General features: G+C 43.6%; 2 protein-coding genes and 1 long non-coding RNA gene across 4 annotated transcripts in view; 1 reads left to right on the forward strand and 2 right to left on the reverse strand.

The window, feature by feature from the left end:
* tada1 (transcriptional adaptor 1) lies at positions 1–18,083 on the reverse strand. Its single transcript, XM_088927102.1, has 8 exons — positions 17,863–18,083; positions 16,761–16,852; positions 15,451–15,516; positions 11,528–11,625; positions 9,882–10,094; positions 3,775–3,926; positions 1,856–2,012; positions 1–1,430 (listed from the first exon to the last, which is right to left on the reverse strand). The coding sequence occupies exons 1-8, from the start codon at positions 17,934–17,936 to the stop codon at positions 1,278–1,280; spliced, it is 1,005 nt and encodes a 334-aa protein (XP_088783228.1). The 5' UTR covers positions 17,937–18,083; the 3' UTR covers positions 1–1,277.
* LOC148823912 (uncharacterized) overlaps positions 17,171–22,594 on the forward strand; it is a 12,433-nt gene continuing 7,009 nt past the window's right edge. The window contains exons 1-2 of the long non-coding RNA XR_016093734.1: positions 17,171–17,329; positions 19,326–19,438. This is a non-coding gene — a long non-coding RNA (uncharacterized LOC148823912). The remainder of the gene's footprint in view (positions 17,330–19,325; positions 19,439–22,594) is intronic.
* fam20b (FAM20B glycosaminoglycan xylosylkinase) overlaps positions 19,503–22,594 on the reverse strand; it is a 15,395-nt gene continuing 12,303 nt past the window's right edge. For both annotated transcript variants that reach the window (XM_088927100.1, XM_088927101.1), the window contains exons 7-8: positions 22,382–22,441; positions 19,503–21,351 (exon numbers count right to left, since the gene is read on the reverse strand). In XM_088927100.1, the coding sequence (XP_088783226.1) occupies positions 21,120–21,351; positions 22,382–22,441 (292 nt within the window). In that variant the 3' untranslated portion in view covers positions 19,503–21,119. The remainder of the gene's footprint in view (positions 21,352–22,381; positions 22,442–22,594) is intronic.

Genomic DNA, 22,594 nt, shown 5'->3' on the forward strand with positions numbered 1-22,594 from the left:
AAGTGCATCAGTTATTTTAATTACATAAGTCAATGTACTATTTACAGTCAGTACTGACAAAATTACTTGTACGTCTCCTGTAAATAGTCTACAACCAAAACATCACAGCAAGAGCTTGTTGAGCGTCACAGCCCCGTCCGCTATAGCTCAGGAAGGTGAGGTGAGTCACAATGCAGAGAGTCAGGAGCGGGTTCTACCAGCCTTGAGATCTGCACCGCTGTGTAGGTTTAACAGGTAAGCTTCAAGTCATCAACAAGAGGCCTTGGAATGATCCTTTTCATCAAGAAAGTAAATGATGTAGCAAAGAGAAAACTGATGTGGAATAAACCCACTGACCTGGACTGAACTGGAGCTGTTCATCCCTTTACTTTTTGGTTAAGCCTCATAAAGGCAAGAGCATCTTTTAAATTGTTAGTATAAGACGGACTTATACACTCATGACAGTTTATGTAACTTTTTATGATCACTTACAAATGTATGCTCTTCATGGGGTGTTTTAATCAGCAACTGACAAACAGCACTTCAGTTAGTATGATTGAATGTGTCAGAGAAGGGGGGAAAACACTTCTCAATGTATTTAAGCAGATCCTGAGGATATCTGGCAGCATTAACATAAGACTTCATCTTGCTCAGACTCCTTAGAGCAGGCTGGGCTGGGAAATAAATCTGTGCAGGGAAGAAAGTAAGCAGGGTGCTGAAAATGGCATTCACTACTTTCATGACAGCGCTGACTTGGTTAATCTTCTGCAGCAGTGAGCTACACCTGCTAAGTACTGGACACTTTTATTATCACAATCCATCCTCAGCAGAAAGTTCCTGAATTTATTTATACCCCTACTGTCTCTCCATCTCTGATGTGGCCAGGCCATCAATTTGTGATTATATATTGTGAAGGTTAGTCATAAGACCAGACTGGTTTTTGTAAAAATCTTGTGCTTCTCAGGTTGTTTAAACAGCGATTAGAACTTCCCATTGTACAAGTTTGAATACTACCTTGAGTCCCTTTGACAATCCTTGAGTTTCTCATCACCAGAATCAGAATTTGGGACACCCCCACCCCTCCCACAGTTACTGGATACTGGCTCTCAGTGTTCTGTATTTCTATATCACAAGTAGGGTTGAACCACCTCTTAAAGTGAAACCAAAAGTTCAGTCTAGTAGACATTCCCAAAAGCACGAGTTCATTTTGGGAGAGGCCCCAGAGGAGACTGTACTATCTTGGGAAGCTTGGTCACACAGGCCTGCTTTCTGAAGCACTCTGTCTCTCCGAGAGCCGGTCAACAGACCAGAAGTCCTTCCTTGGCAGCCAGGCGCCGGCGGTGGATGTGGTCCTGCTCCAGCTCTTCGTGACTGGGGTGCCACAGCCGTGCCAGGATACGCTCCATGTTGAGGGCATACACAGTGTGAGAGGGCATGACCTCCCGGTGAACCTGTGAATAGCAGTGGCCAGTCAGGGAGGAATAGTTCATCATCATTAACATGAATATCCACTGAAAGTATTTGTTCTTGAAGCTCCACAGTGGTTCTGAATGCCACAAGAATCCAGTTCACACTGGATGTCTGCTTAGAGCAGCAGACCCCGATTTTATTTTTTAGATGATAATTTGTAAATGTTAAATTAATACCATATTCAAAAAAGGAACCATTACTTATAACACTTAATAAGTAAAATATTAAGGGCTTTTGATTTTTCACTTGTGACAAATGCATGCACAGCAACTGGCAAAGTGACTAATCTTTTCCCTAGTTTCCATGCAAACGCAAGTAAGTTAAAAGGTGCTGACATGCTGTAATCGCCATCATTAGGCAGCTATAAAACTATCTTGCTAACATGCCCCCCTGGTGTCCTCCATACCTGCAGTGCCTCCAGGAGGTCCGACATATTGATAGGTGGCAGTGGGGGAGGGAGACAGTCTCCTGAACAGGCCAACAGGAGTGCAGCCTGCTGCTCTGCCTCATCTGGCGACACCTGGGGGGGCGGCCCTGCTGGTAGAGAGGCACTGGGGGGAGGACTGGAGAGAGGAGGTTAGAGGGAGATCATACTGCTACTGGGGCAGAGGAGATAGAAAGACCTTTCTAAAGCACCTTTTATGTACACACTTCTGAAAGCATAAGACATGCACAAACAACACAAAATAAACCCATACTAAAACCAATGAATAAAATAAGCTTTTAGGCTAGAATACAGAACACGTGAGTTCACATCTTGACCTCATCTGACCAGTATATACATGGATTCCACAAGGATGCACACAGTCAATAGCCTGAGCTGCAGCAGCCGGCAGCAACAGCAGATCTGTGAATTCCTGTACAAACGAGATATCCGAACAGCACTAATGGACCATAGTTAGCCCCAATAAATCTAAACTCTTCTGTTAAGCAGGTTTAAACACACTGTGGAGGCACAGCCCCCAAAAAGACAAAGAGCAGATGGAACAGTGGTTTTGAAGGTTTACAGGTTAAAGTAAATTCAAGTAAAACCGTATCAAACAATTACAGAACGTAAAAAAAGCATACCCACACATATGCTTCCAGTAAGGAGAAAGAAGCTACAAGAAATCTGTAAAAAGCGGCTGCCAAAATGTTTAAACTTGACAAAAGTGAGAATTACTGAAAAAATAAGCGAGCAAAAGGGGAAATTCTTAAGTTTTTCCCCACTTATTAGCATTTGAGTTCCTGTAGCTTGGAAAGGTGTGAGACAGTGACGCACCCTTCAGTCAGGCTGAGCCAGGAGCCAACTTCCTCTCAAAGCTACCGCTGCTCCATGTACTGTGCTGTCACAAAGCTGTCCTGGTCGATACCCACACACAGACACTCGCCCTCCCACACATACTGCCAGAGAATTTACTAAAGCCAGAGGTCTGAGCTGAGCTACACTTGGTGGATAGCTGTGGGGTATGAATACACATAGCCTATTAGCAGTGTGCTGTGGAGGAGCACCACAAGATGCGAGTTCTATAGCATAATACAGACTAGACACAGACTACGGGCACAGCAAGTCTGATACTGCATTGGTCTGACACGTGCAATATAATGAGATAGTTTTGTGGGATAGCCAGTGTGGATTAAGAAGGCAGATCCTGTTAGATTTCTTTAAACAAAGAAGTGCAGCAAACAATAGATACTACTACAACTTCATATGCCTTGTGATTTGCAAAAGATAAATTTAATAGACAAAATAGCTTTAAGAATCCAAAAAAATATACATGTTGATTAAACTAAGAGGTCTGCAGAAAACAGTACATTGTAAATTAAAGATATAACTGTATCCTTAATTTACAATGTGCTGTTATTATATAATGGTTGTCTCAAATTGCACACATGCAAAGGGATGTTTTTTCAAATTTTATGAAACTAGATGCTGGATATCTAAAAAAAACTGTTTTATTTAGAAGCACAAAATGAGAAACAGACTGACCACTCACACCTACTCAAGTGTAAAGAACTAGGGTGCATGTACTGTTTTAATTTACATGTCTGCTTCAATCAAAATGATCTTGTGTTCCGGTGGAACACATTTCTGCAGCTTTGCACAGCTTTGTTCTTCTGTTATTTTTGCACATGCAGATTTTTCCACAGCTCACCAACACTTCAAACATCAGCTGTAGAAAACCGTGTAGTGACAGAGAGACCAAGGGTAGCCTCTATGTTAAATTATTTTACCAGTATTTTTTTTTTTATAACATTCTATAGTGTTAAAAAGTTCTTCTGTATCAAATTTAGAAACTGCCTTTATATGCAAGAGCAGTGCGATATGTCCCAGGCCTTCCTCACCACTCTGTGCAGCTCTGGTAGGCCGCCACACTGTTCTTCAAGTAGGGCTGCGGTGTGATGTCACTACCGAAGGCATAGGGGAAGTGCCCGTCACGCAGTCGGTACGCCTTTCTCCGGGAGACCACCGCTGTCAGGACATCTTTCAGGTGGTGCTGGAACAGAGAGGGAGGAAGGTGGTCTAGAAGTTTTCTATGCATAAATGTTTCATCATCTTTCTGTCTCTTTGTCGTTTTTGTGTGAACTGGTAATGCTGGCATTGAAGTATACGCTTGGGACGGCCGTGCAAACCTGAAGAACAAAGAACAGCTGACTACCAGTTTCAGATGCGCAAGCCAGAATGTTCCCTATCTCCAGTGGAGACTCGAGCCTCGGCTCCAGCCAGCCTGCTAACCTTCACTCAACGGTCCTGCCAAAGTGGCAATGTCTAGTCCTGAGAAAGGGCCACCAACAGCTGAATTTTCTCAAATTGTCTAAAAGCCAGATTGTATATATTATTGTATGCAGCCTACAAGTGTGAGCATTTAACAATGAAATCAAAGGTTTAATTTTTAAAAGAAAGATAATTCTACCATGACAGAACGGTACATTAACAAATTCAAGTTAAGAAACTGCCATTGCAAGCTGATCATGCCACCAAGTGGGTCTGTATTACAGTGCTTGCAGACTTTTGCCTCATGGTTTTCTGTGGCCATGAGAAAGGGCTGGCCTGCAAGTACTGAATGTGGCTACAGGAATGTGTAATTAAATGAAAACACCTTCAATTTTCTTAGAGTCTATGAACACAGATATGATAAAGGAAGATCCTGTCCATATTCTCACATATCCAAGTATGTTTTTCATAAAATATCCACTTACGAAATAAAAATGCTCTTGTTCATCAAAAACTAAAGTTGACAGAACAAGATCAGCACAATTAGCACTGCTCTACTATACTGTGCCACCTTGTCAGAATTAGCAAAACTGCTAATTTACCAAATCAGTAATGGTAAAACTTTATTCAAAAAGTAGAACAACTGCCACAGAAGACAATCTTATTTTGAATGCAACATGCCTTGTGTTTTCCTATACTGTGCTTATTTACAATAATGGGTATATACCTAAGGTTGTCTCCTGCCCCTGCAGTATTAACGTCCATAACATTGTAGAGTTTTATATATGTTGTACCGCCTATGCTTTTGATGGCCTTGAGGTGGTACAGTACCTCTATGTATGCTGCCTGACATCCAGTAACACAGTAACATTATCAATATAACGCTATTTAACATGTGATTTTTACACAAGAGCTATTAGTTTAGAACAGAGGTGAGCGAACCTGGTTCTTGAGGACCGTTTTTGGTTTCCCTTCAATTTATATACCTTAATTATTTAATTGAACCAAATCAGTTGTTTTGTAAGTTTTTATCAGGTGCCATTTGGAAGGTGCTTTTAAAATCAGCAGGTATTCAGCACTTGACAAACAGGTTTACATACGATCTAGAATGTTTAAAGTGCATTGTATTACCTGCTTTCCCAAACTGACATGATATTTTGAATGTTATATGCATATCTGACAGGTTGCATTAAGATGGGATTGCTATTGACCACTAAAGACCACAAAAACCAACCTATAAAGACAACAATTCTTCCACTGTGTGGCACCCTTGTATTCAGAGACCTTGCTAAAGCCTGTGAGAAAACTTTGCTTTCCAAAACACAGGTAAAACTGTTATACACTGCAGCAAGTAAATCTGTGAATACTTAAATCCAATGTTTCTGGCAGCTTCTAGTGGCAGTTTCTTTGCTACAGTATCTGCAGGCAACCTATCACATATTCTACTACAGAGCTCATCCCTACAACATGCATAAGCAACTGCCTACTAAAACACAACATGGACAGAAAAGAGGGAAAAATCCCAGATGGCTGTCCTCCTTCTTGAATCCACCTAGAGCTGGCAGAAAAGGGTCCCCACTTTCCCTTGCAGTAGTGCATGGGGCACTCCATCTTGGAACCTTAATGTAGAATACTGTTGCAAGGTCAGCTCTTCAAGGGTACAGCTGTGAGATCCTCACGTTCCAATGGCTAGAGAGGCAATCCATTATCTGGCAGTGTTCTTTTACTGAAGATTTCAGGAAGGTACCATGTACAAAGGATGACAGGCAGGGTGTTGATGTCATGGCATCTTATCCCTCTGAAGACAACAGGCTGGATGTCAACAGCCTGCTGACACCCTACCCCACTGGAACCGCTGGGCAGGACACTGAAGACGTAAGGCAGGAGGCCAGTTACCTAGAGATGCTCTCTGGTAATGGGTAAAATGTCAGCCCCTCCTGGGAATACTGGGAAGGATGCCAGCAGGGGCAGGGCAGCAGCCAATAGTCTTCCTCCTTCCTCTCCAGAGGTTAGGGCAGTGGAAGAGATAACTTGTACTCCTCCTCTTTGTGTAGAGGCGAATGCATGGACGAAGCTGGAACACTCACCACCTCTGGAGGCCATGGCTCGGCCTTCTGACTCATGCCACAATGATTGCTTTTTGCTCCCTCAAGGGGCCTCCTGGGACTCCTCACTCGGTAGCCTCACTACTGACAACGTTTGGTGCCATTTTGGAAGTCCTTTCTGTCATCTTTCAGCTGGAGTTTTGTTCTGTCCCTGTGTATGCAGTCTGCTAAATCTCTCATCCAAAGCTCTAAACATACTTCTGTTCCCATTGAACAGAAAAGGCTGTTTACCGAGATATTCTTTGGTTTCCACAAAGCAGGCATGTCCCCACCACCCCAGACTGCCAGCCACATGTTGCTGGGGCAGAGGGACAATTGCACGCCTCAGCCAGTCTACACTTCTTCTGCACCAACTTCTAGATACAAACTGAACCGTGCAGATGGAAAAACATATGCAGCATATCCTGGATACAATTAATATGTTGTCTTTCCGACAACTCTAATTTCTAAAAACCCAGATATTTTCATTTCTGGTTTTTAAATCAACAAATAGTTTGTTTGAATAGCTGACAATTCTTCCCAGGAATACTGTTTAAAAAGACAGAAACAGAAAGTAAATAAAACTTTAAATAGAATAATTATGTCATAAAATTGCAAATAAGGGGTAGGTTTTTTTTGGTTTTGGGAAGCGATGGAAAATAGCATTGTATTTGTCTATTTCAGCACATATTTTAGGCAGCCAGTAACAGATTTTGGATAAGTCTGTGAAGTGGGACACATCAGCATATATTCAAGGTCAAAGTGCAAGTACTTAATATGTATGGAAAAATTCCTGGTATATGTTAAGTTTACAGCTTTGTATTGGTGAACACACCACCACAAGGTCTGTTAAAATAAAAGAACCATCTTTGTAGAGGAAAAAGAAAATGACCTGCGCCTAACGAAGTTATCAAGAGAAAGAGCAATCAACTTCAAAGAACAGGATGCAAACCTCTTGAGCATGAAATAAGCCAAACTCATTTAGAAATTAGAAAACAGACCCGACGTACACTGCTGTACTTATTGAACTCAATAAAAATGAATCTCCGCAAGACTGTGTCCTGCTCTTCTAATAAAGGATTGAATTTTTTAAAAAGTTAGTGGATTTTTTTTTGTTACTGTGAACCTATTTCCTCGTGAACTGGAATGTTAGCAACTCAACTGTTATAAGTTTTAATTGTACAGGCACCTGCTACACACCTTTGTTATATTATTATATGGCAGGCAGGGGCCCTTTTCAAATGGCTTGTTGGTGTGGGCAGGTCTGGACCTGGGCATCAATGAATGGCTGCAGAGATCTCCAAATGTACTGGTTGATATGCATGAGTTCATACGGTTAGATGGACTTCAGCCATCACTGTCCTCAAGAACCCTGCAGGATGTGACTTAGTACAACAGTAGACTTTGTTGCCTTTTAGTTTGTTGTTTAAGTAAAATACAACACAATGTACTGTATATAACATTGGCACCAAGATCCAGCAGATGCCAGAAGTATCAAAGATATTTATGTGATCTTGGGGGGGAGGGTCGCATTTAGACCCCTTAATTACTATTATTCAGGGGGGTGAGAGAAAAGGTGTACATTAACACTGAATGCTTCTGCTTATGAGACAATTTAGTAAGGCAGCAGGGTCTTGCAGCCAATTCAGTAGAAGGGTGCGTGCCTTTCTATGACTGAGTGGAAAGGTATGACTTTGATGTTAGCTTACTCTCTTTCTGGGAGCACAGGGGGAACCAGGTAAAAATTTGTCTCTTTAGACATTCCTTCAAGGAGGTGTACTGACTTGTCCGGGAGCAGATTTTCAGGTCTTTACAACACAGTGCCAACATACACCCCTATATTAAAGTTAAATATCTTTATGCTTGTTGGCAAACTGGCAGCTGCTCTACACTTAAAGCCAAGGTTCTTGGAATCCCTACAGAAATTCAAACTGGAAAAACTGTGTATTTAAAAAGCACCCAAGGGTTAGTCCAAAAATAGTAAAGAAGAAGCTGTTGAAAAGTACCTCATCACGAAAGAGCAGAGAAAGATCCCTCATCCTCCCACACTAATTCATACTAGATACTGGCTTGTGCCCATTTTAAAACCAGCTAAAGAATCATGTATGCTTTTAAAGTGATCTCCTGCATTTCAACTGAAGCGCATCATCCCTCTCTGATCCCTTTACTGTCCAACCACTATACAACGCTTTTCCTCGGCTGTAAATATATTAAACACACGCTGAACACCATTTCACTTCCCCATTTCAAAGCAGTGACGGAGGAGGAGGAAGGACAGGGTACACTATAAGGTCTTATGCAAAAAAATAGGTTTGAAACTGGAGGGGGTTTTTGTTTCTTGCAATCTTTTGTTCCCAAATTGTCTTGAGCTTTGTTCATGAAATTTAAGATATCAACAACACTAAAAAAGAAAGTCCCTTCTTTCAAAACGTGCAAGAAAAGAGTGAACAATGAGTTTATCAGGGCTTCCCAGTTCCTGGGTATGCAGATCAGATGAGTAGAAGAGATTACAGCTGAGGGCTTGACAAATGGTTTCATATAGGCCACCAGCCAAATTCTGGGAAGACTTAAAAACATCATGATCAGCATCTATGTCATTTATGTCAAATGTCATTTTCTGAAAGCAGGGGTAGAAACAGGATGATGCATTTAGAAGCGTCCGCTTCATTGAAAGCTAAGGGTGGCAAATTCAAGTAGAGTCCAATTGGTTGTAATGCAACACTACATAAACATTGAAAATAATTTAGAAAAAACACTGGAAAGAAAAGGTGAAAGAACTGGAAAAATATGGAAACAGTTCTGCATGGATTGTTGTGAACAGGTGCACAAAAGAAAATTGAAAAGAGTTAAAAGGATGAGGCTTCAGTTGGTCACCACTTGGTTTTAGCCAATGAGTTTAAAATCACAACAGCAAAAGCCGGAGAACAGTTGTCAGGGCACTGTAGCGTAAATTCACTGAGCCCCTCATGTACAAAGTGACGAGAGCGAGAGAGAGCGAGAGAGAGCGAGAGAGAGCGAGAGAGAGCGAGAGAGAGAGCGAGAGCGAGAGAGAGCGAGAGAGAGCGAGCGAGAGCGAGAGAGAGCGAGAGAGAGCGAGAGAGAGCGAGAGAGAGCGAGAGAGAGCGAGAGAGAGCGAGAGAGAGCGAGAGAGAGCGAGAGAGAGCGAGAGAGAGCGAGAGTAACCTGTCCCCTGAGCCTTTTATCACACACCTTAAAACACTACAAACTAAAACACTTAAAACACTATAAACCCCTTCCAAAAATCTTTTGTCATATTTTGCCTGTCAAGATGTGGTAGATATGACCCATGTGGTTCCTTACAATAAATTACCTCTAATCATAACTGGCAATGAATAAAAAGAAAATCATGCAATAAGCACATTAATTTCCTCATAACAATAAAAAGGAGCTAGCCAGTAACTGAGAATAACTCATTTTAATTAGAGCAGAGGCACAGGCAGCTGCAGTGCAAGATCACAAAGAACTGGTTTGGAAGTTGGAACCATATTATGCCAAACCATAGTTGGTCTATCTGCAGATACCCCTGTCTCTCCTATACCTTCTCTGTGGAAAACGTGCAGGAACTGAGGAAGGATTTTTGTAAAACAAAAAATCCTATTATCCTCCATCCTCCTCCATCCCCATCATCGTACCTCCACAGCGCAGACCAGTGTGCTGACAGCATCCTCGGTGACGTTGTCCAAGCCGAGCTCAAAGGCCGTCACCATCATCCGAGCCTCCAGCTGCCCCCTGGTGGGCAGCAGCAGCGTGTGTGCGCTGAGACGCAGCTCCTCCTCCTCCGCCCCGGCCTCCCTTGGGCTGAAGGGCTGCGCGCCGCTGAGGGGGTTCTGGGGCTGGAAGCGGTGCTGTGGGAGAGAGAGAGCCATGGAGTTATGCAGATCAGGGAAAATGAGCAAAAGACTCCCACTGCTTAGCAGCTTGACCCATTCCAGCTTCTCCAACAGCTGTACCAGAGAACTCCCATAACAAAAAGTACGAATCTCGAAATAACCTCCACCAGATGGTGGATATATTTGCGTATTTACTGGCAGCTCACAAAACCCGATATGGAACAAACTACTAAACGAGGAGTCTTGTGGCTTCTCTGGAATGGCAGTGGTATTGCAGCTAGCGGTAATGTTGTACAAAAAATTTAGATTACATTGTAGAGGGGCAGGGTTTGAAAGAGTCTCCCTATTACCCATTGTATTTTTATGAAATAATATGCAGACCAAAACTTGCATGAATAAAAAAAATCCTAAGAAAAATAATATGGTTGCAGCCCTGTCAGGCCCTAGTTCCCTAAAGAGAATTTTACCTCTGTAACACACTGGAAAAAGTGCCCCCTGGGGTACATACCAAATACAGACATGTATAAACATACAGACCACATAGCTACTCTCATAAGAATAGTAGCTGTGTAGTGAACTGTGAATGGGTTTGAGTCTACATAAGATTATAGTAAAATCCCATTTTTATGAAATAGGTCAGGTCAATTTCATTCCAAAAAAGATTTTCCTTAAGATGGGTGTTGTGTAGTTCACTCTTCACAAATTAGTCAAATAATAATGTTGGAAACTAAAACATGTAGTCTTGCGTCTTTCCTTCATTAACAAACACAAAGCCTACTGCATATGGATGAATAATCACGGTAATAGATTTTATATTATTGAGGATGGTGAGAATCAGAGAACAGCAATATGGTCAAAGAAAAAGATGTACTGTATTTATTTCACAGCGGGACTATGCAAGGAAACTGAGGATTCGGCGAGCAATTCAATTTCCACGAGGTAACACTCCCCAAGTCTTTCACAGTGGTGAATCCGAAGCTGTATTCTTTCAAGGAGCTTGTCTGCCAATTCATCTGCGTATGGTGTAACATTTCCAGTTGCATGATGCTAAGATGAGGATGCAAAATTTAGAGATTGCTGTTTAAATGCAATGGGAAAGAAACGACTGAACAGGGAAGTGTGTGCTCAAGTGGGAAACAGCCAGTGCCACCCAGTCACTTTCATTCCGTAAAACCGGCCTTTCCGCTTCAATGGCAGGACGTAAATTTGGGATTTTACTGTACATGGTGTCAGCAGCTTATAGCGTGGAGGCCAGAGGCCAGCACTCCCAGCACAAAGAGGGAGACAACATGCAGATAAAGACACTGGAGGGAAGGCAGGTGGAAGTGGGATTCAGTATTCCAAGCTGGGGGGGGGGAAATGATTTGGATATTAAAGTTGGGGCAAACAGAAATATAGAGGGGAAGCTGTAATTTCAGAAGAGCAGATGGGATAAGATGGGGACTTACATCAAATTTCTGTCTGACTGAGGAGAACTTCTTCTTTCCTTTGGGCTTCCCAGGCTTAGAGGCAGAGCCCCCGGCCCAGGGCAAAGAGCCAGGACCCTCTGCAAGACACAGAAGAAACACAATCAGGGAGAGCACGCAACAGACCACAGAAGATCACAAACCCCAAGCTAAATAGGGCCAACAGGAAGATTTAATAAATTGATCTTGAAATCATGGCCATTATAAGATTGAGAATATAAATGTCCCAGGACACTACAGCTGATTTAACTAAATACTTCAAGAACAAGTTCACCGAACATTCAAAGATCTAGAGGAAACGTCTTCAGCCAGTGGCCCACTCCAGTCTTAGATGGTCTAATAATATATTTAAAAGGGAGAATTTGATTTTTTACAATAATTAAGTATTAATTAAATGCTACAATTAATTATGTGACATGCTTACAAACGGTAATTATCTTTAGACTTATGCCAAACTGTTAATACACACAACACAATCATTCTGGCAGACTGCACCCTGACAGATCATTCAAACAGGACAATAGAGCACAATCTAGTTCATGTTCTGTGAGTTGCATAGCTGATCTGTGATTTTTTTCAACTCTACACATCTGACAGTACCCTAATACTTTGACATTAGAGAAGGCACAAAGATAAATAGCTGACTAATGGGATGGGAGGCAGAAAGCAGGAACAGTTTCTTTATTAGTTTCTGCCAAGAAGAAAGTACTCATAACAGCCATATTTGCAAAGCAAAAAAGGTCCATGTGTCAGAGGAGCCTACCTTTTTGTAAAGTTGTAAAGGGCAGCTCACTGGGTGTAGCTCAATTTATCTGTCTGATACCTGGAAACTTGTCTTCTCCCTGGTTTTTGATCTCTCCCTATCCTTCCCTTTCTACTGTACTGCTGTCTACTGTAATACATTTCAAAATTAAATATTTAACTTAGTAATCTAAAACAAAATAAAATATGCAATATAAATCACAGTCACTTCCATCATTTATGGTTTAGGGACACTATATACTGGAATGCAAAACTTCTCTGGGTAAGACATGGTTAGAGTTACCCATTATTTGCTTTGAGTGATGGTTAAAAATGTTAACTTCTGTAAAAGATGGCTGAAGTGAGTTTTGCGTTTTTCAGGCGTTACTGTCAAGCCTTTCACCAGGCTCCTCCTGTTCCCATCCCCTCTCACTTGATCGGAATGAATGGGTATGTGGTGACATGCAGATTCCTCTAGCTTATCCCGGCAAATAGCAGAAGGTGAAAATCAGTTTTGTGGCGATCTTTACATGCAGTACTGGAATGTGGTTCATGCTTCCTGTCCTCCTCTATTAAACCCCACCTTCCTTCTTAACCAGGAAAGCCAATGTGTGTGGTCGCATGAGATTAGGACAAGACTTTCTTATTCACTTCTCGGCGTTAACACACAAAAAATAATTCAGCAGCATAGAAAAACGGTGGCCAGTCATGGTATTGCCAAGGACTTAATTATATCTATAATGCACAATTTCTACAGGAACACAAATACTGCATTATAGCAGAACCAAACATACTAGCAAAAGATAACTGCACTAGGAAAATGCACTTTATATTAAGTCTGTGAGCTCAGTGTGCTTTAAAATGAATAAACAAGAAGAAATTTAAACTATTACCTATTATTTTAATGTCAATGGAATTTGCATTTTATTTCAAGATTCTATGGAGAAGTTCATTTAAGAATTCAAAGGTTTTTTGTTGGTTGTTTCCCCCCCCACAGAGTGTCAGAGCCATCTACCCAACTGTTTGGTTGAAGAGACAGCTTTTAAAAGTCACCTAAATGTCAAACACCATCAGACAAACTGAGCCACTGGAAACTGAACAAATGTCCTCCTTTAATTTAAGCTGATGTTCTTCATGGCCTAAATGCAAAATGTTTCGCTAATCCTAGACAATCTTGTTAATCTTGTTACATGGCACCTTGTGCCAAGGTCTGCATTACAGAAGGTTCATGAATGAATACATCATGCTTTCTTCAGTAGGCTTTTTCCCGTTTTTTTTCTGGTGTTGTAACATGCACTCTTTAAAAATTCCATTTTGATATTAATTTTTCCTTATGTTGTTCATTACAACACAAGTAAATTAGTTATATAGGATGACTAACAAAAAATCCATTTTAATCACATAACAGGAATGACTAGATAAAATGACTTTTATAGAAGGGCACGCTAATTGTTGAAAATGTACATAGACATATGGTTTTTCTTAACTCAAAGCCATAAAGCAACTTTCATCAGAAAAATGTTTAACGGGTAGATGCAGCTGGATTTGTTCAATAAAGGTGCATTTTAAAAATCCGTCCACACATCACAGGAAGTTTCTAAAGCCAAGCAATCAACCTTGTCAATGTGCCATGTAAAAGCGCCTTTCTTCGAGTCTATGTGCAGTGAAGAAAAGGAAAACAATCTGTACGCATTTTTTACATGCCATTTAAAAATTAGCCCTTAAGTGTGAGCTGCATGGAAATATCACGAGAGTAAACCAATATCAGCTCTCCAGGAAAAAAAATTCAAAAGTCAGCCAATTCACACATACTCACAAACTAAACTGCTTAAGTTAGAACTGCCTTTGATGCAGTAAGTGACTTCCCTGGAGTTAATGCAATTATTTTGTCATAATCCAGCACAGCAAAAGGAGTCTTCAGAAACAGTGAACTACCATATCCATCAATACTACACGTACTGTAGTATTTCATGTTCCTGCTATTTTTGCATTTCTTTCTTTCTCACAAAACGTTTTTGAGCTTGCAATGGCCAATTATGTCCAATTATACTCCTGCCTCCCTTAGAATTAGCAAATGTTTTAAGACTAGGCTCGCCTGCAACAGGCCCTGCACTGCTCAGGAGAGAGGGATACACGTGGCTGCGCTCCTGCAACATGTCCACCTGCAGAGCCACTCGTCATGACCTGTCCACAGGAGAGGAAGTGCTGAGTGTCACCCTGTGTGTCCCTTTGAAGCCACAGGCACCTGGTTGCTCTTCCACTTCCTACGCCGTCACTGACGGAGGGTGACATGACTGAACTTTGAAGGAGCAATGTCCAAGTCCTGGAGCTCACACTGCTCTCCAAGCAAAGGAGCTTTACCGACTGAGCACTGTAGACCTGTATGTTTCTGCATCTCTTCTCCTGAGGAAGCCTCCCATTTGAAATTTAAACAAGCACAGCTGGCAAGGACTAGCAAGGAGAGGGAGAGAACGAATGAATCTGAGACCTCTCTTTCACTGGTTCTATAGAGAGGGGACAGACTTTCTCTGAAGAATAAAACCCGCCGATTCTAACCCAAGATCAGTTTAGTATTATCTGCTTGTGCAAGTATTTCTGTTCTTGGGAAGACAGTGTATGACAAATAGCAAAATATTACAATTTTATTTCATGTACATTTACTTAGTAGTCTGCATATTCTGTTTTATTAAGTCGAGGGGTGATCATCTCCTTTCAAAAACTCTCTATTGTGTTATGCTTTTATCCAACGCACACTTTGTGTCACAAGCGTCAACATCAGCAGAGACTTACGTCTTACTGCACCCGAACTTTAAATGTAGATTGCTGCCATCTACTGACTGGAACAACTGTCTGTGTGCCTGGGAAAGGGAACTTCTACTAACCAAAACTCATGTGGGGAAATGAAGGAATTTTAATAAATATTAGGCATAGGATGCCAATTTACTGATTCAGAGAAGAGTTCAGGTATGACTGTATGTAGGATAACCATGGAATCTCCAGGACAGTTAAAAATAAGTATTATCTTTTTTTAAAGTTGGCAAAATTCAAACTGGAACTGCTACCACACAGTTTCAACATTTCAGACATATTACAGTTTGACTGTGGTCTTGTTTTCAATTTGACAAAGGAAAAAAAAAATTCCCTGCGATCGCAAAGCCTCTTACCTGGGGTGGAGACCATGATCTGGCAGCGAGTGAGAATGGCCAGCAGGAAGTCATTGTGGAAGTGCACTGCAGAGAGATGCCAGCAGGTGTCAGTGTGTGCAGCAATCCATCCTCCTCTTTCACAAGGGGTTAATCTCCGAAATGTTTCTGGCATTCAAACTTTCTAATATTTACCACACTTGACTGCAAAGGTGAAATGAAACTGCTGACTTTACAGAATTAAGAAGCCATGTATTCAAATGAGGAAAACTAAAAAAAAAGTAACAAACTGACAAGATTTGAGTTACAGCGTACATTTTAAAACCAGTGTAAATGTATTGTGCCATATCTTTTATATGTCAAAGTGCCTTAGGAGGTTAAGTCAGATCTTCGCAGATTTTCTTAAGAACAAAAAACGATGGCAAAAAATGACTGGATCCAGTAAACGTGCGTTTTTCATGAGGCGTGGGTCATGTCACCAGCCGACTGTAACTGAGAATGGTGGTTTGAGTGCCAAGGACAAGGGGGGTTAGTCCACCAGGGGCTCTCTCGGCTCTTGCTGACAATGACGCCTGTGGCTTCCAAGTACTTGCAGGCATGCTGGGCTGTTGGCGAGGGGCACGCCTCTCCTCCAATCAGCACTGAGCCTTAGGTGTGGGCCTCTGCTGCCTGTGACAATGGGCTCAAAGATGGAAGAGTGAGGGGAGTCTGCCGCCAATTGAGCACATTCCCCTTTGAGGTAGCAGGGATTATAGATCCAAGCTGCGTCATGAGAAACACTCAACTGGCAATTCCAAATCAAGTGGGTGTAAAAAAAAAAACTGGTGAGGATTCTGTTTGTTTACAAACAATTACTTCAAAAAAGGAGTTTTATACACCTATCTACAGAAGGCATTCAAAACTTTTTGAACATTGGGTTTAACACCGTTTTATTATTAAAAATAAGTGCCACAAGCAAATATCTAGACAGATCCTAAACATGAAAGTGTGTGTAAAATGTTTTACATTCCTGTAAAATGAAAGATGATGCAACACAGGGACACTTACTGACCAGGACACTCTCAAAGACACGTGCCCTGCATGCTTTACCCAACTGATAAACCCTGTGCTCGGAATCACTTTATTCAAGACAACATTGCTAGAAAGCAATAAAAATAAATAAATAAATTTTTAAAAACCCAACGAATGGTGATTTACAAAATAGTCCACTAAACAGAGCAGTCCGAACGCTGCAGTGGAAGACTTTTACCTGCTGAAGGTTTCGGCACAAACCACAATAAAGCACGACAAGTCTTACCCAGCAGCCCCCCCAGCAGAAGGCCTGCTCTTACCGTTCCCTGGGCTGAGCAGCCGCCTGGCCTCGAGGTCAAACTCTTCTTTACTGATCTTCTGTTTGAACCACAGCTTCAGGTTTGCCCAGTACCTGCAGAAAGTCACAGACAGGTCTGTACAAGAGAGCGCCTCAGTCTGCGAAACACTCCAAACCTCTGCAGCTTCACGACGCGCCCCAGGTTGTGTGGGACTAACAGCAATGCAGAAGTCAGGGAATCTAGCAGTTTTACCAAAGTGATGGTCCTGTTACACACAGCACACGCTGAATACACCTGTGAGCAGGAATTTACCGCCACCATTGCCACACGTTGAAATGTAGCCCGGAACAAAAATAAATTTGTGAGGAGGCTTTGCAGAGATGTGCAGGAGACGGGAACAGTGACCCACACGACACAGCGCAGATTTCCTGCGAGGTCAGGAGGGTTGGTGGAACAGGACACTTACAAGTGAACTTTAAATTAATGACCGAGAATCCAGAACAAAACTGCCTGCCAGCAAAACGACTTCAATCCGGGGAAATAAAGCCAGGAACAGCCCTGACCGAGATTCCAAACAACGAAATGCGCCGGTGAGTCCCGTTAACTACACAAGAGCTGAGCTCCAACTTTGCAACAGTAACCAAGACTCAGATGCTGCAGTAAACTCTCTCAAATAATAACACGCACAAACCTCGGGCTCTTGTAAAAGCGGCTTGAACTGAACAGTAATGCACATCGTCCATAAGACAAACAAGCAGACCGAACAGAACTAGCAGAGTTTCGAATACCCACCACCGTGATTTGTGCTACTTTTACTCAGAATTAAGAAAAAGAAAATAATTTAAAAGTAACTTCCTGTGTTCGAGGTGAAAGAAGACAGCAGACACTTCAAATAGAAGCATTAAATAACGAATAGAAATACAGCAAGCATTTTTTTCTAAACAGAAGGCAAGCGAGCAGGTACTGCTTGCGGAAGACGGGAACACAACGCCAGGAAAGCCCGCTGCTTTACAAGGCCTGCTTAGCGTCTGACGCTGGGAGCCAGCTCCGCTGGTAAATTACAGCCCTGGGCGGGGATTCGTCTTTAAAGGCCTGGTCGGGCAGCCTGGCCTGGCCTACTCACTGCTTCAAATTCTCTCCCAGGGCTTCGCTTAGGTTCTTCTTCGCCGCCTCCAGCTCGCTGACATGGGCCGCCATAGCGCCGGACTACTCCCCGGTCCTCTGTTGGATCCGGAGGAGGTTGCTAGGCTGTACGGAGGAACCGTTGCTAAGGGGGGAGAAAGCCCGCCTAGTTGCAGTCTTCCGCTTTGCTCCCTTACAAAACTTCCTTAAAAACGCCTCTATTGGTGTATTTCTCTAGCACTCCGCTTTGACATACGCCGCCCCCTACAGTATCAGAGCTGGAAACGCAGTGCAGGTACCCAAGGCACAGATATGTCTTTACATGTATGTCTTTAGAGGACCGCTGTACATTGCGTTTTACACCTTCCTGAACTCATAATTAAGGAAGCGCACCACTGCCATCAAGAAAAAATTATTTCATGTGCGTCTCGTAGTTACAAAGAAAAATAGTTCGTATCTCGTTAATTGCGTGAAAACACATGAAAGATACTGATGGAAAAAAGAAATACAACACCTCCTCCTCCTCCTATAGTATTCTCATTCCAGAAAATGTTGCGTTTCTTTTTTCCCCCCATCAGTATATTTGTCCTTGATAGCAGCAATGCTTCACTTCTTGACTTTGATTCATAAGAGCTTCAGTACAGTCGTATATCACCGCTTCCAGGTCTTTAGTGATGAACGATTATAGTTTACCTCCAGTATGAACCCTGGTGGACTACAGCCCTACAGGAGCAGAAATGAATGAGTTTCTCAGTCGCATATCTAAACCATTACAAGAAACGATACAATATAAAACAAATTTCCCCAAGGGACAATAAAGCTTGAATTGAATATCTGTGCTAGTATTGATAATGTGATAATGTTAATGATAATGTTTCTTTATTAGCCCTTTACAATTTCTCGCATTAGGAATTCGTCTTTTCGCATACCCCAGCTTTTCTCCATGAGACACAGACACACAGACAGGGAGAGAAGCTTGGGGTCAGAGCGCAGGGTCAGCCATTGTACGGCGCCCCTGGAGTAGTTGGGGTTAAGGGCCTTGCTCAGGGGCCCAACGGAGTAGGATTCCTCTGCCGGCTGCGGGATTTGAACCGGCAACCTTCTAGCCACAGGCGCAGATCCTTAGCCACAGAGCTACCGCTCCGCCCCGGAGTACTACTTGGCAGTAGTAGAAATGAGCAACTTTATAAAGAAAACCTCTTTCTCTCTTCCACCAGGCATTTTGTTGCACCTTCAGTACTTAAGTAAAACTTGTTCCAAGGATTCCACACCCTGATACCATACTCTTCACAGGACCCAGCCTCCGGCTTCCGGTTTCAAATGCACAATAAAGTCACAAAAACTAGCCTTGGGTCTGCACGTAAGGACTTCACAGTGCACCTTACCCTTTTAAAAACTTTTGTAGAGAAAAATAAATGCCTTTTTGATCACAAGCAGAATAATGCCTAAATCTAATCCACCCAGAGGAACAACTTCTTGAAGACTCTTCACCCACTGAACAGAACCGGGCGACCTCATCCCAATATCTCACCGGCAGACAACTAGAACACCAAGCTGCTGCGCATTGGAATGGAGAGGTAAACATTTCCAAAACTTAAATAATAAGTAGAAGTAGACCAGGGAACCCAGCCGCGGTCCTCAGGGTCACTGTCCAGAAGGTTTAATAGGTCTCTTTAAATCTCCAGGCCTCTAGGACAAGGAAAGGTTTCAACTTGTCCCATCAAGCAAACAACAAGTTCAATCAGATAGATAAAGCTCTTGCCTTCCAGGCCCGGAGTCGTTTCAGCTGAACACAGACTTACCTGCATCAGATCCTGCAGAGCCCCAGTCCAGTCTTACAGAAATGAAAATTCTTGATAAATTAATCCAAGTACTTTGTGCAATTGATGGCTGAAACCCAATCCCCCATTTTGCTCCCCTATGATCTCGAAATTATCGTAAGACATCACCTGTTTGATCACATCTCAACAATTTCAAGTCATTAGGACTTGGTGCAGTTAACTACCTTTAAATATGTATCACAGGGGCTTTAGGACTGGAGAATACACCTTGAAAAATGTTTTCTGTCTCACAAAGGCTGCACAGAGAGAAATATGAATAGTGCCAATTTATCGTATTTTAAAATTGACCTATTAGGAAGTGATACCCATCACCCTTGCCTGCTCTGCTCGGCTCCGTGTCAGAAATGGAGACCGTCTTAGATGCTACTTCTTGATCATCTCCACTGCAAAGGGGAGGCACCTAGGAGATGAAAGTCAAAGCTGGAGATTCAGTCACACTTTCTTACGGCTCTTAATTTAGAAGCCGTGTTCACGCTTTGCTCCTGGGCCTGGAATTACAACGTGCTCTTCATCAGCACAGATGACACGCGCCACGGGGGAGACCAGAGAGAGACTCCCTTTCACACCACGACAGAAAGGAAGTACAGGTCAGGTGTAGTAAATAAAAAAAGCAGCTAAACCTCATTTTTTAATGTAAAATCATCTCCATAATTACCCCACCCCCAGCACAACCCTTCCTGGATTCCAGCAGCGTCCCAGTCCAGCTAAACACCCCCCAGCTATACAGCACATCTAAACTCTGAATCCTCAGTTCTTTTACATAATATTATAATGACAATTCCCAGAATTATTTTCAACATTATTAACACATTGTCTATACACTTTTGCTCAGGGCAGGTTTCGACTCCAGGCTGCGTTGGCCGCAGCGCTTGAGGTTTATTCACGCAGTACGACAAACCCCGCCCTACGGCCCCACTCCTCTCTCGCGCGCTTTTGGAAAGAGCCATTTTAGTGTGCACAGTTCGCTGTCCCTTAGTGAGCCAGGGCTCCAAAGCACCGCAGGCCCCCCGCTACAGCCGGCAGCTCGATCCACAGTCCTGCCCGAGGCAAGTTCGGTGAGGGCTTCCCCAGACAGAATCCCAAGACCGGTGGGCAAGGAGACCGCGCTGCTCCTCTGCTTCGTCTCCAGCGACGCCCGGCAACCCCAGCGCCTCACGTCCACCACTGGCGTAGACAAGGGGAAAGATTCCCCACTCGAAATGTCACTTAACAGTATGGAGGCTCCCGCTGTCGATCCAGCGATGCTGACCTTTGAAGCAGGGAAATTCCGAGCAGGTCCAGCAGCATGAACGTAACCCCTGCGCCCCACTGCTCTAAGCCAGATGGGGTGGGGAGGCCCAAAAGGCAGGGGCTACAGCGTCCCAGGACAGCGGCTGCTCCTTCCCCCTGCCCCCCCCCCCGCCCCCTCTCCCAGTCCCTAGGGGTGCGGCAGGTTCATGCGGTCCTCGATGAGCGCGTTCTCGGCGCCCTGCGTCTCGATGCACTGCCGCACCGTCGCGAGGATGCTCTCCAGCCGGCGGTCCAGCGCGGTCACGTGCGCCTCGGCCAGCGCGGGGTACAGGGGGTCGTGAGCGGTGGCCGTGCGCAGGGCCGCGCTCAGAGCCCCGTTCCGGAGGAGGTTCAGCCTGTTCCAAGTGGACACACGGACCCTGGAGGGGAGAGAGATGCACAGGGGCGTTCATCAGGCCAAAAGCTAACGGACATGGAGGCGTACACTGCCTGTCCAGGAATCTCACAGCCCTCAACCGCCCTTCAGCTCCAGGGGAAAGACAAACAAGACCTGCATCATTTTCTGGTGCTGTATGTGATAAGATAAGATCACTTTATTGGCCATATACTGTACAATTTCTTGCATTAGGAATTTGTCTTTTCGCAAACCCCAGCTTGCTCTCCATGAGACACACAGACACACAGACAGGGAGAGAGCCTGGGGTCAGAGTACAGGGTCAGCCATTTATACGGCACCCCTGGAGCAGTTGGGGTTAAGGGTCTTGCTCAGGGGCCCAATGGGGCCCTGCCGGCCGCGGGATTTGAACTAGCAACCTTCCAGCCACAGGCGCAGATCTTTAGCTCCAGAGCCACCGCTCCACCCATCAATACACAAACACACCAAACGCACAGCACAGCCATCAATTCTGAACCACACTACAGACCTTCACTCAGAGGGCAGCTAGAATTTGGGGTACCTATGATGGGGCAGCCCCAAAGCTCAGGAATTTCACAGGGTGGCAACGCCTGCGCCTGGCTTGGCACCGCCAGCCCTCCGCATTACTGTAGAGTCACAAGATGTCCTCCGTCTCCGTTTCTGCTGCGCTGTGTGAGCAGCTGCCAGACCCCAGGACATGTGTGATGATAATGACGCAATAGCAAAGGGTTTCAGGATGTGTTACTGTGCTTTCAAGTGTTGCTTTTTTCTTGGCAAAACGGTCTTTGTGCACAGCTTTGTGAGTTCTTACTAAGAAACTGCATTACCCTTTTACACAGCTATGAGCTGTTAAAATAGTGTTAAAATAGCCAAGAAGAAACAGGAGAAACCTGCAATTTTCAGTCGTGAGGCAAGTATATCCAGATTATTTACAGAGTAGTTCCTGAGAGTGGGAACGTCTACACTCAAGCAGACAGGCCTGGGAAACAGCACACGAACAGCACTGCAGAGCGGCCAGAGATGCAGATACTCACGTGCAGCACTGGTACAGTGGAGCCAGAATACTCCTCTCGTCCAGGGCAGGGTTCCCGAAGCTGTCGAGCAAACACAGAAACACAGCTACACGCACCATTCACACGGCAAACAATAGCTTGATCTAGCAAAGTTCATGCTGCTGGTAGAACAAGAAAAACAGTTCTCCTTTCAGTTTTTTTTTTGTGTGCATATTTATTCCAATTATGCCCAGT

Source organism: Atractosteus spatula, chromosome 11 (genome assembly GCF_055471065.1).
Source record: "Atractosteus spatula isolate fAtrSpa1 chromosome 11, fAtrSpa1.hap1, whole genome shotgun sequence".
Taxonomy (NCBI): Eukaryota; Metazoa; Chordata; class Actinopteri; order Semionotiformes; family Lepisosteidae; genus Atractosteus; species Atractosteus spatula.

Excerpts from the sequence above, each read along its gene's own strand:
- tada1 (XM_088927102.1), bottom strand. The coding sequence starts at position 17,936 with ATGGCGGCCCATGTCAGCGAGCTGGAGGCGGCGAAGAAGAACCTAAGC. Across the intron at positions 16,853-17,862 it reads CTGGGAGAGAATTTGAAGCA|GTACTGGGCAAACCTGAAGC; the intron begins GTGAGTAGGCCA and ends GACTTTCTGCAG. Across the intron at positions 11,626-15,450 it reads GATCATGGTCTCCACCCCAG|AGGGTCCTGGCTCTTTGCCC; the intron begins GTAAGAGGCTTT and ends TGTGTCTTGCAG.